Genomic DNA, 15,902 nt, shown 5'->3' with positions numbered 1-15,902 from the left:
CATTTCAGATACTTTCAGTGTCCTGAACACTGATCTATATTTTCTTGTGCAGTCTAAAAGAACTAAAGTCTTAGTGTTTACTATACTTAAGAGACCTGTAGCTCCTTGATATTCCTCTTTAGCGTTCTTTTGGGAAACAAGGAGCAAGGCCTCAATTTCAGGTAGAAATCTGGAAAAGATCTGCATCAGTGTTCAGATTCTACTAAGTTAGCAAGTTAGCAGCACAAAACTTGAAGTCAAGGAGGAAGGCAGTGATTTTTGTGGTTTAGTCAAGAAGACTTTAAGGGGTATCTTTTAGTAAGAGAACTCCTTGGATATTTATTTGGTTTAAGAGCTGGGCATTCTACAAATTTCCCGAAGAAATTATCTTCTAAGACATACCAACCAACTTTGTTTCCTTAACAGTCTTCTATTAATCAGATAGCTTTAAGTTCATGTAGTGAAGATGTTATTAGAATGAAAGGCTGGTCTGACATCTGTGACACATGTGCTCTCTAGTCAGTTTGCGACAATGTTAGTTCTCCGATAGTCACACTACAAAAAAAAATGAACATCGAGTTTTTAACACTACATGTTACAACATTAAACTAACTAGTACAATTTTCTTAGATTATACCAAAACTAGAGATAAAAATGGTTTAGTATCTTATTAGTCATACTCCAGTTTTATAAGAACACGCTTAAAATTTTACCCTTTGTGTTGACTTCATTTTGTACTGTGAGATGTATAAAGAAAGAAATAAAGTCAGATTTCGTTTTCAACTGGATAACGCTATTTGACCTATGACATACCAGAGAGGGTGATATGCTGTTATCTGTATTTTGATGCTTCGATGAAATACAAGAGGATTTCCTGCCTACCAGTTACATGCATACTTACAAAAAACAAGTGTGAAGTACAGTTTAAACTCGTCCTTTCCAGGAAAACTTCCTTGGCCTGACATCCCTTTAGAAGGATGTCTTACCTTTAACTTACCTTTAAGTTAGGCTTGAAGTGCATCTTGTAAACAACCTTAAAGTATTTTACACACCTTCCTAAATAGGTTCAAGGTGTATGAAGATTCTGATCCCCTCAACCCTTAGGACAGCTGGCGAGCAGACTCATCTGTTTCTCCCAGACTGTCTTAAAATTACCACCATTTTTCCATACAGGTTATGATGTGAAAAAATTAGAAAACACTGCTATAGTACCATGACTACCTTGTAGACTCCTTTAAGAAACAATTTTATATTCTCCTGACTCTACAATGCCTAGAACAGTCCTCTGGACACAGTATGATTAATCTTGAATGACCTGACATTAATTTCTAATACCAATTAGGCCTTAAAAGTTTAACTGGTTATTTTAATTAGTGAATATTTTGCATATTCTCTAATAGCTAGCATTACTAGCCAATCCTACAATAAAGCTTTTGCATAATATGCAGAAAGTAAAATTTGAAGATGCCTATACAAAGAGCCTTGTTAAAAAGTTTTCAGTTTCAGGCCCAAAACACTACAACTTAGGAATAGCATGTACATTGTGATTCTGCTTTTAAATAATCTTCTGTAGAGAAGTGAACAGAAATACACCCTCTTCTTAGGAAATTTAATAACATACATGCATTACCAAACTCCTGTGTTTGGCAAAATATGCCTTTATATTTTATAAGCACTAGTTGGCAAAAGCGTAAACTGATGATCAGTATGGAAGATATTTTCAAAGGATCTTGCATTATCCCGAAGTTTCTGGTGTGATTAAAAGTCAAGAATGATTTTAAACACAAAAAGGGCCACCCCAATGCTAGAGAATTATCTGTAATTGTCCTTAATTATTTTCCTAAGAATTTCACTTTCCAAGAACATTTTTTTTTTTCTAAAGGAAGTGTTTTTTTTTTTTTTTTTTTTGGCCGTGCTGAACAGCATGCAGGATCTTAATTCCCAGACCAGGGATCGAACCCATGCTCCCTGCAGTGGAATCTTGGAGTCTTAACCACTGCACCACCAGGGAAGTCCATCCCAGAACATTTGTAATGAATCAGAACTTCCAGGATACCATTTTAATGCTCCTGTCCCCATTTTAGTTCCCAAAATCCCAAATGAGGAAAAACCTCATAAATATCTGTCAAATGTATCACATCAGAACATTTACTTCTATCGTAATTCTTGACTGCAACATCCACAGCAAGCCTGGGCTTCATGGTCCCTGAACTCCTCTCCTCTCTTACTCAGCCAGTCACCCCCTTGATCATACTTGTCATGACAGATAAGTCTAACTCCTCAAATTCTCAATTTTAAGCATATCACTCTAACCCCTACCTCTTACATTTCCAGGTCATTCCTTCTAAACATACCTATAATACATTGATGGTGCCACATTTTCACTATCCCTCCTCTCCTCTCATGTCCGCACTTCCCCGCTTACCTAGCTGAAATTTCCAGGTTATCATTAAAACCCTGCCCCTCTTCATGGGGGCAGTCAGACTCACTTGGTAAAACCACAACCTTGGTTAAATCGAATTCACCTACTCTGTGCCTGCACTCATGCAGTGTTACATGGCTGAAGAAAAACATTCAGTCAAACTTAGTGGTCTCATTAGATTATCACTAACTTTGAGTAGTCCTTCATTTTGCCTGGCTATCAAAGTATGTTTTCCAGGTCTGTTTGCTCTCCCATTTTTCTGGTCCAGAGCACTCCTCTACCTCCTATCTCCAGTATCTAACTGCTACATGGTATTTCCCCCTTGAAAACCAAGTTCCCAGGCTTCCCCAACCCTGAATCTTCCCCAATTTCTCAACCCCCAAATGTCCTTGACATCCTTCACATTCCACAACCAATCCTGGCAAATACACTTGCTTTTATCTTTAACATATATCCAGATATCACTACCTCTACAGCCTACAGCTACCACCACAGGCCAAGCCAGCTTTCTCTCTCCACCGGATTCCTGCAGCAGCCTCCTAATTTTGTTCTAATTTTGCCTTTATCTCCACACTTTGGCCTATTCAACACAGTAGACATTATGACTCCTATTAAAAAGACATCCCTGAGATTTAGGATACTTTGTGTTTCTAATCTTCTTCCACTTTAATAAAATGCTATTCTTAGACTATAGAAGACGAAGTCTATAGCACAACCATTATTTCAGACTGTACTCTAAATTATTTTGATAAATATGACCTTTTACATGCACATCACCTTAAAAACAATTACATAAGAGAACAAACGTATGGACACCAAGTTGGGGGGGTGGGATGAATTGGGAGATTGTGACTGACATATATACACTAATATGTATAAAATAGATAACTAATAAGAACCTGCTGTATAAAAAATAATAAAATTAATAATAAAATAAAAACAATTACATATATTTTTACAACAGCATTCTAGGTCATAAAACAGAGCCAAAGTAATTGACCTTCAGGGGATATAATCCCATGATAGCCCAGTTGACACGATTAAGCTAATCAATTAAAGATTCACCTAGTTTTTGGTTAGAATCATCAGACCTTTGAAAATGTGTTTTAAAAAAGAGAATAATTAACACTGCTAATTCATTTTCTTCCAGAATCTCAATATGACAAAACTTGCATTTTAAAACTAGAAAAAATGATTTAACCAAAAATGTCATAATTTCATATTATATTCTCAATGCTTTCAAAGCCCAACTGTGATTTTTAAAAAGATATTAAACAACATGCTTTCATTGAGAGAATTTTCAAAATCTATACAATTCAAGCTAATGAAATATTTTATTGTACAAAATAAAAGTGGTGTTTTTTAAAAAAACATTTCCAGGCCCAGACATCCACAGGAGTATGTGAGGAAAGGATTCCACTGGAGTATAATAAGCAATACTCAACTGAATGAAACCACAAATTCACCCTCCCTATAGTAAATACTAACATTCACCACAGGCTTGAAATTCCTGTACCATGAGTAAATGTATTTTTTAAAATATTACAAACATGCTTATGATGCATAGGAAGATGGAAAAATTTAGACTCAACTGCACACCACATGTACTCCCAACTTTTCTAATTTACAACCAGTTAAGGATCACAAATATCCAAAGAAGGTATTTGAAAATAATATATATGATTCACTGGTAAGTGATTTTTATACTCAAATAAATAGTATAAAATGAAATGCTCTCATTTCATTTTAATGTCACATTGAATTTTAGTACTTTTCAATCCAAGAAAAAAATAAACTGAGACATGGTCATGAGTTCAGGATTATATATATTACAATTTGCCTTGTTATAATACATTTGTGGCTTTATGATAAAAATAACTCAGGGACATATGGAATCCAAGCTAATTTGCATAACTGTCACAAGAAAAAAGCATTAAATGCATTTCTGAAATAAGTATTTTCATTTAATTCAGAATCTCGAAACAGCATTAGACCTTGGTCTTTTTTAAAAAAAGTTTAGTTAAACACTAAGCTAGCTAAATAACCTTCTTGAAAGGTTTAAACACAATTGATATAGAAAATGCTTTCCCTCTAATCTCAATCTTACATAAATGAAAGAGGTAAGGGGGAAAAGGTAGACAATTTCTTTAGCAGCATATATGGCTAAATCCATCAACCACCTTAAACTAGAATGTCCATTATTGACCCCATTAAAAAGAACTGGGCATATATCAAAAGTTACCCACTTCATAAACCAAAAGACAATAATTTTAGGGTTACGGTAAGTAAAATACTTTTGAAACACTTCAAAAAACTTCTGACATTAAACTAGAGGAATCATGTCTTCATTGTAAGAAAGAAAGGCATAAAAGAAAGTAAAAGACATTTAAACTAAACTGATTTTCAATCTTCTTTGAACAAAAGAAATAAAAAATAATGGTTGATTAGCTAAGCTCTGTGCTCTAACCAAACTAATTAATTACAGTGATTTTAAATGGCAACAGCCCATCTGACTGGGTAGCTTGACAGTTCTGAATACTTTTGCAATGATTTTTTTTTAAAACGCAAAGACACTAAAATGATCCGGTCATGCAATGTTCATCTTATGCATTCTGCATCTCTTTGCCAATCTTGTAGCTAAGGATCTTGTTCCAATCAATCTTAGTGCGTGTAACTGGCAACTGTCGACGTAAGGCTTTGAAAGTAGTGTCCGACATTGTCTGATAATTCTCACTGATGGCAGTCTATGAAAAACAGTAGTTAAAAGTTTAAAGAAATAAAGGGAACAGAACAATGTATAAAACACACAGATGTTTTAGGAAACATCTTTATTTAAGCAGTCTGTTTCACTGTTTTTAAAAAGCCAAATAAAAACCCCAATATGGTTTTAAAAGCTATTTATAAAAGCAGCTAAAAGAAAAAGCTTATAATCATTTTGAATAATTAAATTTAATAAAATGAAATTATAAATTATATTTACTATCTGTGTGTCCTCATTTTGGATCTATTTTACTATTTCTCTCAGAACAATTTCACAAGTTACTGTTTGCAAGGAGTGGAAACGTGTCCAATACACAAATTAAATGCTTAAATTCAAGAGTGCAATTTAGAAGCAGGTAAAGAACGTAAAAGAGTACAAAATGAAATATGATCTAAGGAGACCACATATAATCCAAATGCTTTGGGAAATTGCTCCTAAGGTAGAATTTCCAATCAGAAACAAAATAACCATTTAAAATCTTGGCCTATTTTGACCAATACTCAGAAATTACAGTTAGCTAAAACTGAGTTTTAGCTACATTTTCACAAGTTTGCCCTTGAACTAAAACAAACAAAACACACACAAAAAAGACTATAACTTATAGTGAAACAATGAAAAAATTCAGTCTTATGACTGAAATTAAAATTTCAGTGCCATTATTTACAAGCAAATATAGATTATACAATATTTTTGAAAATCATACCTGGTATTCATTTTCTGCAGCCTCTACAATCTTTATAAATTCTTTTGCTGTTTGCACCTCATTCTGAATGAAAAACAAAATCAAAAGTAAATAAAATAGTAATTTAAAACTACACCACTATTACTTTTAAATAGGTATGTCAATAGATGTATGGTTAATGATTTCTTATAATTTAATAAATAACACAGATGGATATTATGACAAAGGGAAAATATTGTAAGATCAATTATTCTAAATTCAAGGGGAACTAGGCAAAAATGTTTTAAAAGTCTACAGAATGAGCATGGCTTTAGTGTTTCACTGGTTAAGGAAAGTGAAATCTTAATAGTATATGTTGATGAAAAATTCAATTATAACACTTAACAGCATTTCAAAAATCTTTACGGGTAAGATGTTAGTCACAGATTTCTAGTTAATGACTATATTGCTAAATATTTACTGAACAATATTTACCACCATAATGATACATTTAAAAAATATTACCAATTAGAAAAAGCATATTTTAAAGTTTAAGGTGCATTTTTTAGTGTTTAAATATTTTCTGAAAAAAATTAAAAAAAATTTTTTTTATATTGGAATTTTATTCCGATATAATGCATTTCTTTGCTTCTTTCCTAACACTAAAAGTTAACAATTGTTGACGTAAAATTATCTAACACCTTACTTTACATATATTATTTATATATATTTACATATGTATTTATATAATGGGTACATTTTTTCTATCCAAAAATAGTAAAACAACAATGAAAACCCTCTAAGATAAAGTGAAAAGGTAATTCCTAAAACACTCAGCACAAATTGGCCTATTAGTCAAGTTTAATTACTATGACGAGATCTCACAACTCCACAGTCTATAATTTTGTAGACAAATCTCTCTTAGGAAGACTCTTTACTCAATGTCAAACTCCTCAAAGAATACTAAGTATCTTGTTACACAAATAATATTACATATATACTCACGATATAGAACTATATTGAGTGGAGACCAGACATTAGTAATTATCTTTCCTGGCAATTTTGCAAGAAGAATACTACTTAGCAAGAAAGCAGAAATCACCTAAGTGCTAATGAAAACTTGAAAAAAAAGAAAAGAAAAAGCAAAAAAAAAAAGAAAAGAAAATCCAAAAATCCCACAGCTTTCATTTCTTTTCAGGTAGCATCTGGCCTAACACACTCACACATGCTTCTTAACATTAAATCAAATGCTTTCTTAAATTAAAAATAAAGTTTTAAAAATATTTGTAAGTTAGCTAATTTTAAATATTAGCAGTTGATGTTTATAATATACTAATGCTTTTAGGTATACAACACATTTGATAAACAAATGTTTATCAGAAATGTCACTGTTAACATATTATAATATCTTTGGGACAAAAAAATTCTGCAAAGAAATAGTTGCATGTTCAATGAAAAGAATGTGTGAAAAGACCTCTGCAGGGAAAAAAAACCAAGTTCAAAATTTCCAGAATTTGAAAGCTGAACATCAGAAAAACTTCATTAAATCATACTCCAAATAGAGAAAAAAAATACAATAGGGTTTAAAAGTTAAGTACAGGAGCACAGATGTAAATTTAAAAGCTAAAACTATAAAATTCGTAGAAGAAAACACTGGAGTAAATCGTCACGATCTTGGGTTAAGCAATGGTTTCTGTTAATATTCCAAAAGCATAAGTTACAAAAGAAAAAATAAACTGGACCACATCAAAACTGGTATCTTCTGTTTTGCAAATGATACTACCAAGAAAGTGAAAAGACACACAGAATGGGAGAAAATATTTGTAAATCATATATCTGATACAGGACTTCTATCAGAATACATAAGCAACAATTACAACAACAATAAAAACACGAGTCCAATTAAGAAATAGATAAAGGATCTGAAAAGACATTTTTCCAAAGAAGCTATTCAAACGGCCAACAAATACACAAAAAGATGCTCAATATCATTATCCATCAGGAAAATATAAATAAAAATCACAATAAGATGCAATTAACAGGGGCTTCCCTGGTGGCACAGTGGTTAAGAATCCACCTGCCGATGCAGGGGACATGGGTTCAAGCCCTGGTCCAGGAAGATCCCACATGCTGTGGAGCAACTAAGCCCTTACGCCATAACTACTGAGCCTGCACTCTAGAGCCCACGAGCCACAGCTACTGAGCCTGAGTGCCACAACTAGTGAAGCCCATGTGCCTAGAGACCAAGCTCCGAAACAAGAGAAGCCACCGCAATGAGAAGCCTGCACACCGCAACGAAGAGTAGCCCCTGCTTGCCGCAACTACAGAAAGCCGCGCACAGCAATGAAGAACCAAAAATGCAGCCAAAAATAAATAAATTAATTAAAAAAAAAAAGATACAATTAAGACCAATTAGGATGGCTATAATAAAAAGGTAGACATAAGCTTTGGTGAGGATGTGGAAAAACTGGAAATCTTATATACAACTGATGGGAATGTAAAAATAGTGCAGCAACTTTGGAAGCAGTCTGGCAGTTCTTCAAAAGGTTAAACAAAGAACTACCATACAACCCAGCAATGCCACTGCTATGTATACATCAAAGAGAAATTAAAACAATGTCTACACAAAAAAACAGTATACACAAAGGTTCACAGCAGCAAAAAGTAGAAAACACAAATGTCCATCAACTAATAAATATATAAATAGAATGTGGTATATGGATTATTATTTGGCTACAAAAAGGAATGAAGTACTGACACATGCTCTAACATGGATGAACCTTGAAAATATTATGCTAGGTGAAAAAAGCCTGTCGCAAAAAATCACATATCGTAGGATTCCATTTATATAAAATGTCCAGAACAGCAAAATCCAGAGTCAGAAAGTAGATTCACATGGTTGCCTAGGGCTGAGAGGGGTTTGGGGGAAGGGCTGGTGGGAGGGAACGGGGAACGACTGCTAATGGATACAGGGTTTTTGGAGGATGAAAATGTTCTAAATTACATTGTGGTGACTGTTGTACAACCCTATTAATATAATACTTAAAAAAAAAATTTATACTTTAAATGGGTGAACTGAATGGTATGTGAATTGTATCTCTTTAAATAAAGCTGCTAAAAAAAAAGTTAGGTACCAATTTCCAATTACTTACCATCTTTAATCTATCTGAAAACACTTTAATCTGAAGCAGAAATACTACTTAAAATGTTAATTCCAAAACCGCTCTAGTTGTATAGAAGTATTAGGTTGTTTAAATTTTATTTTGGAATTAATTACTTACAGACACTGTTAGGGAATCTTGTATATCTTTATGACTCACTAGCTGAACATTACCATCTTCATAATAATGAACCTATTAGAAAAAGAAATTACAGAAACCATATTACAGGAGTTATCAAGATCCTCATGGCTTCAACAATCACATCAATGCAGATGACTACCGATTTCAGCTCTAACCTAGTCTTCTCTGCTGAGCTCCTGACCTTAAACTCCAGCGAGCCTCTTCCTGCCCTTAGGCTAGCGAGGAACTAGGTAGCAGTTCCTGCAGTTACTCAGGCAAGCCCTCCATTGACTGGACTGCTGCACATTTCTACCTCATAGATGTTCTACTGGTATCTAAACTCAAGATTTCCAAAATCAAACTCTCAGTATTATCTCCCAACACCACTCTTGTTTTGTGTATTTCCACCAACCATTTAATTCCTCAAATTCAAAGACATGAATTTATTCAATGAACATTAACTGAGTGATTACTATATATGACTGCTACTACAGGAAGTTCTAGAGACACAAAGCTTTTAAAAAGACAGCCCCTGACCTCATATTTCAACACAACACAGTAAGAGGTACATACAAAGTACATTAGCAATACTCCAGACTCTCTGAGACATAAAAAAGGACTTCAGAAAAGAGGTAACACTGTACTTGGGCTTAGTAAAATGAGTTTAACAAACTAGGGAAGGTGAGGAAACTGAGCTTAGTAGAGAAGAGCATACTTTAGGAAAGGCCTGCAGGCACTTAGGACTGGAATGTGTGCGAGTTTGGAGAGGAGGAGCTGTGGCTGGCGGAATATACAGGTAGGTGACAAGTCAACCCTGGGCCTTCTATGCCATGCAAATATGTCTGGACTATCTAGTAGGTGAGTGTACCACTAAAATGGTCTCAAGTGGCAAGTAACATATCCAGATTTAAATTTTTAAAAATCACCTTTCTTGATGGCAATGTAAAAAAGTGGATTAGGAGATGGCAAAGGGTCCAACCAATCAACAAAATAAAGTAACCATTATAAACCAGGCATCATGCCAAGTGCTTAAGATAGAACCAGCCAACCCTGGCTCTCAACAAGCTTTAGCCCAACAGGGGCACATCTCAGAAATCATCCAGGTGAGAGCTAGAGGCCTAACTGAAGGAAAAAATAATGTCAACAATAATGGCTACCATTCAATAAGCACTTTATGTCTGGCTCTGTTCTAATCATTTTGCCCATATTAACTCATCTTCAAAAAATTGCATGAGCTATTTCATTGTTGCTGTTTTCTTGTTTTTAGCTGATGAGGAAACAGAAAGAGCTTAAATGACTTCCTGATGTCATACAGCTAATAACTGGCAGAGCTGGGATTCAAACTCAGGCAGTCTGGTTTCAGAATCCATGCTCATAACCTCTATTTTCTAGCCCCTAAACAATAGCCACACCAAGACATACAAGTAATAGGATAAAAGACTAGAAATAATGTATACTGGAGTCAAATGATAGAGCAGTGCATCTGATTCATTTTTATTCCTTTATGGCTCTTAGCATAATACCTTTCATGATAGTTAAGCAACAAATGTATTGAATAAATAAGTGATCCAAGATACAAAGAAATTAGTCAGTATTCTTCTTTAACTTATTTAGTAATATTCATATTTAAATCCTCTTAGTTATCAAATTTCTTCTATAGAAACATATGAGCTTACACTGAGTCAATTCTAGTGGGTTTCATATAAGAAGCCAAATATGAGTACAGAAGATACTTAAGATATATGTAGTATGTACATGTGTTAACATATATATATACTTATACATCTATACACACACATATATTAATATTATACCTCACTCAACTCCACTCCAATTCAAAAGACAGAACAGCACAACTCAAACTCAGAAGATGCTTGGATGAACAAATTGTATGAAGAGCAGACCAAATGGTAGCATCTAATTTTAGCTGTGTTTTTAGAATCTGTCAGCTATCCTTGCAGATTTCTGATGACTAGGAAATGAACTGCAAGGTTATTTAAAAGATGAAATCAGCACTACTTGTTTTTCCCATTACCTCAAAACAAAGACCTGGAAAAGAAACAGTTATTGAGTACTATGAAAATGTAAACATATGAATTAGCTGCTTCTATGCTCAGAATCATCTAGAGATCAGCAAATTCTTTTTATTTCATACCTGAATTTTCAAGATGCCAACCACCTGAGTGGTTGAAGGAGTGATTGTAAACTTCCACTCTGACCTCCAACGACCATTCCTTAAAAATAAAAACAGCAGCTATAAATAAGGTAGGGAAAATAATTTGAATAAATTTTAAGTTCCAGATTTAAATTTCACACTACAGTATGAGACAGTGTGGGGAATGGATGCTGGACATTCTTTTTTTTAATCCCTGAAATATTCAAAAGAATCAAGAGGTTACGTTCAGTTATGAGCTACATTTAATCTTCATCCTGCTGATAAAAAATGACCTATATAATGGATGCAACCTCAGAACTCTAAAGCTAAGGCTTAAAATACAGTTCAAAACTACATCAGTTTTCTGACTTACGCTTTAATTATGAAAAAACTGAATAAATGTTCAGATTACCAGGGGCTTTCACAAGTTTACCATCCAGTGAATGACACAAAGTCCCGTAGTTTTAAAACAATAGATAGTAATACAACATTCTTAAGGAGATTTTGATATCTGGAAAGAGAAGGGCTTTAAAGGGTTATAAGCATCAGATTTTTTTCCCTTTTCCAATTTTAGACTTAAAGTTTCCACATAAAAGGCACATACATCCTCCTCCTAGATCCCAAAATGATTTTTGGTATAAAATTGATACAGATTAATCGTAAGAAACTGTGACATTACAAACAAGCAACAGGCATGTTATTCATTTTTGTCTCCTAGATAATTAATTTTATCCTAATTTTTTCCTGACAGCCTTTTCATAGCAACTCCTTTTCTTCTGACCTCTATTTGCATACTTTTGCATACCAAAGACATATTCCGATATGTAAACTTATACCTGTTTTTTTTAAAACAGTATATATTTCTAAAACAGTCACAGAGCTAATGGATCACTATACTGGCTTTGCTACAGAATTATTTCTGGGTTCCCTTAAATATTCTTGCAGTCTGCCCAATCACAAAAACCTGCAGAATGATAGCACTCTCATACCTAAAGTTAACACTTATCATTTGAAAAGTACTATTATTAGAACAATGTTTATGTTCTACGAAATAAAAGATAATTTTATAACACGTTTTGATTTTGAGTGACTTAGCCAAAATTATCCATTGAAGCTTGACTGGAAAAAGAACTTAGATCTATTCATTTTTATTTCGTGATTCCAAAAGAAGTTATTCCTTTTATTTAGGTATTACTATCAAGCACTAGTGAGTTCTAAGCATACACATTTCTGATTTATAATGACAACATACATATATCACCACTGATTGTGAAAATTAAAAAAAAAAAGAAATTCCAAATCAAGTAATCATACCAATTTGAGAACTATTTCAAAAGATCCTTCCAAAGGCATTACTATATAGTAATAGTAAACTGCACTGCATAGACAGTACCCTTTCTTTCATCAATGGAGTAAACAGTCAAGATGTCCTAGCCTTTAATTATATTCTTCCCTTCTCTTCTATTAATGCTTTAATTAGAAATGTGTATTTATTCAACAAACATTTATTAAGCCCTCAATACTGCTAGATGTTAGGGAAACAGCAGAGACCAAGAAAAGAATGTCCCTAGTGAAATCTAAGAAATGACCATGACTAGAATCTTCTGATTTTTATGCTATCTGCATTTGAGGTGAACTGAAGTAATTTCCTTGTACCAAAATATTTAGATTTTACTGAGGTTATTGTGATATGTGATGTCTAGCACTTTGGAATGTCATAAAAAATTATCTTTTCCAAAAAGTGGAAGTGATTGTTAGCTTCAATGATATAATGTTCATAGTGGTAGTTTAGAAAAAAAAAATTCAGATATGTGAAGTGAAACAGACTAGAAAATTCAAGGATATCATTTTCATTTTATATATGCTAACACTCAAACTGTATTTCTGAAAACTAGTAAATTTACTATTTTATTTTATATATATATATTTATATATTTTAAACTAAAACTTAGTAACGAGTTCAATCCCAACAAAATTGATTTTATTATATATATCCTGGCACAAACAGCACAAATTAATAGCAATTTTGTGAAGACTTATTTCTTAGGATACTGGTAAATTAATGCTACAAGTTTTTAGGCCAAAAATGGAGAAACTACATTTATATCAAGGCCATACAAGTAAGTTAATACAACAGAATTTTTAGGAAACTACAGCTTGTCATTAAGGCCTATGTTTACAAATAGAATTTATTTTCCTGCAGTGATAATGGATCTCTTTCCTCCAAAAGCTCCTGTAACCTGCATTTATTCCTGTGATGGTTAAGTAGTGGAGCAACCTTGGGCCATAGACCAAAGTGGTCCACAGGGGTTACTGATACCTGCTACTCTACCCTTAACAGCACCACCAACCAACTCGGCTAACAAGTCAAAGACTAATATACTTAAAAGGTGAACACTATGACCACACTTACTCTGATGGCCTTAGAATGTATTATCAAAAAGGGAGGATAAAAGTAAAGATTTCATTCAATTCTGAACTTATAAAGTCTTGGAGAGCCACAGAATTTTATAACAGGAGATATCTCAGAAATAGTCTTGTCTAAGAATAAAAAGGCCCAGCAACTTGTTAAAGGTCCAAGATTAAGAGTGCAAATCAGTGCTTTGGGGAGCTGGACTTTTACAAGGGATAATCAAATGATTTGTACAAAAATTTGTAAGGCATGACTGTAATTTGCCCCGCTGGACAAAACGTGTCATTACTTCCTCACATTGGCCAACCAAGCACAAAGCAATCCACACGAAAACATCTACTTCAGAGTCACCAAAGTTCATGTACCAAAACGCAATCATTCTTCACTTTGTAAGTACCTCTGCCCTCCTCCCCCATGTAAGTCTCATTCAGGAACAACCCCTTCACAGAATGAGCATATGGGCCTGCCAACTGGTCTGCTCACAGGCACGCATGTTCCCTCAGAATGCTGCTTGCTAGTCTAAAAACACCCAATGCTCTCCCACCTTCTTTTCACTGAGTGTCAACAGATTTACTGCCACCTTTGAAAGATCAGGTTGATTATAGAACAGATATTTTTCTTATATAAAAAGGCTGAAGTTTTATATTATATTGTTCTTAGTCAATCATACAGAAACAAGGTATAGGCCCAATCAATAAAGAACTACAAAGAGAATAAGCAGTATCAAAATTCCCCAATACACAAAATTTTAACTTACCAAAAGTTTTTTGCTTGAAACTGATGGCTTTCTATGCATGCAATAATGGTCTGCTGTCCATCTATTTTTTTACCATATACCTTGTTGGTAAAGAAAATAAACACAAGAGTGAATTTAGGGCCACAGAATGTCCAACTTTAAACATCTATAAAATACTGAAAATTGTACAGCATTTTGGCAAGAACATATAAAAGAATACAAAGTAGGTCATCATTCCAATACAGTAGCTAGAAAAACAAATACTTAAATATGTACACCTAATCACAGATTCTTAGTGAATCATAAAATAGCTCACAATTAATGAAGTACAATTTATTGGAAAAAAATAACTGTACTCTCAAAATATGCATAAACATCCCACAATCTCAGGGGTTGCCATTTCTCTACACATTTAAAATAAAAAAGTACTGAGATAGAAGTGAGAAAGTTAATTTACTTACAACTAAGAAAGTTCACTAAGAGAATGCCTGCAATGGTATGGTGATGTTATTTCACCTCTTGCCAACTGCTTTTAAAAAGTAATGAATAATTTGTCTTTCGATCCCCTGGGAACAAGTAAGGACCCTCTAACTCAACCTCACCACCTTATTCTTGAGGTATTCTTCCAAAATAATCCTAATCAACATGGTTATAATTCAAAGAACCTGTAAGGTATTTTAGGTTATGTTGCTATACTTCTCAAATAATTATTGAGAGCTGGATACTTAAGGCGACCATATGAATTTTTGTCCTAACCAGGAATCTTCTGAGAGTGAAATGAGGTGGCTATTGGTAATACTAATAATTATGTTGGGACAGCAGGTATAAATCAGGATGTATGGTCATCTTAGGCTGGAGAGGTAGGCAGAGGCCAGGTTCACAGGGCCTTGAAAACCACGTTCAGAAGTCTGGACTCTATCCTAAGTGCAACACGAAATCTTTGAAGAATTTCAAGCAGGAGCTTTCATGGTCTGATTTGCATTTCAAAAAATCACTGGCTATGGAGAAGATCACAGAAACACAAATGTGGGGGACTAAAAAGCATAGCTAGGCACACGCTATGAAAGAAAAAAAAAGTACTCCTACTTTCTATCATATTTTATCCTGAAAATAAAAAATAGGTTAAACCTATGAAAGAACCACATTTAAAACCTTAAGATATTTGATTATAAAACACACGAGGACAAGAGTTCACTTCCAAATAATTTTATTTGTTCTAAGATTTTGTAATTTAATGAAAAGAAGTTTGATGTAAACTTAGGGAGATGAGTCATGAACATGACATTAAAGAATCTCATCATATCAAGTTCCTCAAATCAATGTATGAGAATTACTACTTGGATTTAATTCAAGGTACAACCATTTTTCCATTTTTGACTATCATAATACATTTACTATTTAAAGTTTCTTGAAAAAAATAGTAAACATTCTTAGAAATATTTACTTCAAAAAAAGGAATATTAAATTATAAAATGTCCATTCTGTAAGTTACTA

At 33.6% G+C, this 15,902-nt stretch overlaps 1 protein-coding gene across 1 annotated transcript in view; it reads right to left on the bottom strand.

Annotated features, from left to right (window-relative positions):
* Nucleotides 1-3,716: 3,716 nt before the first annotated feature.
* Nucleotides 3,717-15,902, bottom strand: part of CAPZA2 (capping actin protein of muscle Z-line subunit alpha 2) — a 56,854-nt gene continuing 44,668 nt past the window's right edge. The window contains exons 6-10 of the mRNA XM_065884373.1: nucleotides 14,430-14,509; nucleotides 11,260-11,338; nucleotides 9,105-9,176; nucleotides 5,866-5,928; nucleotides 3,717-5,145 (exon numbers count right to left, since the gene is read on the bottom strand). Of these exons, the coding sequence (XP_065740445.1) occupies nucleotides 5,005-5,145; nucleotides 5,866-5,928; nucleotides 9,105-9,176; nucleotides 11,260-11,338; nucleotides 14,430-14,509 (435 nt within the window). The 3' untranslated portion in view covers nucleotides 3,717-5,004. The remainder of the gene's footprint in view (nucleotides 5,146-5,865; nucleotides 5,929-9,104; nucleotides 9,177-11,259; nucleotides 11,339-14,429; nucleotides 14,510-15,902) is intronic.

This window comes from Phocoena phocoena, chromosome 9 (assembly GCF_963924675.1).
Source record: "Phocoena phocoena chromosome 9, mPhoPho1.1, whole genome shotgun sequence".
In the NCBI taxonomy this organism is placed as follows: Eukaryota; Metazoa; Chordata; class Mammalia; order Artiodactyla; family Phocoenidae; genus Phocoena; species Phocoena phocoena.
The sequence above is the reverse complement of the archived record's forward strand: the minus strand, read 5'-3'. Positions and strand labels throughout refer to the sequence as shown.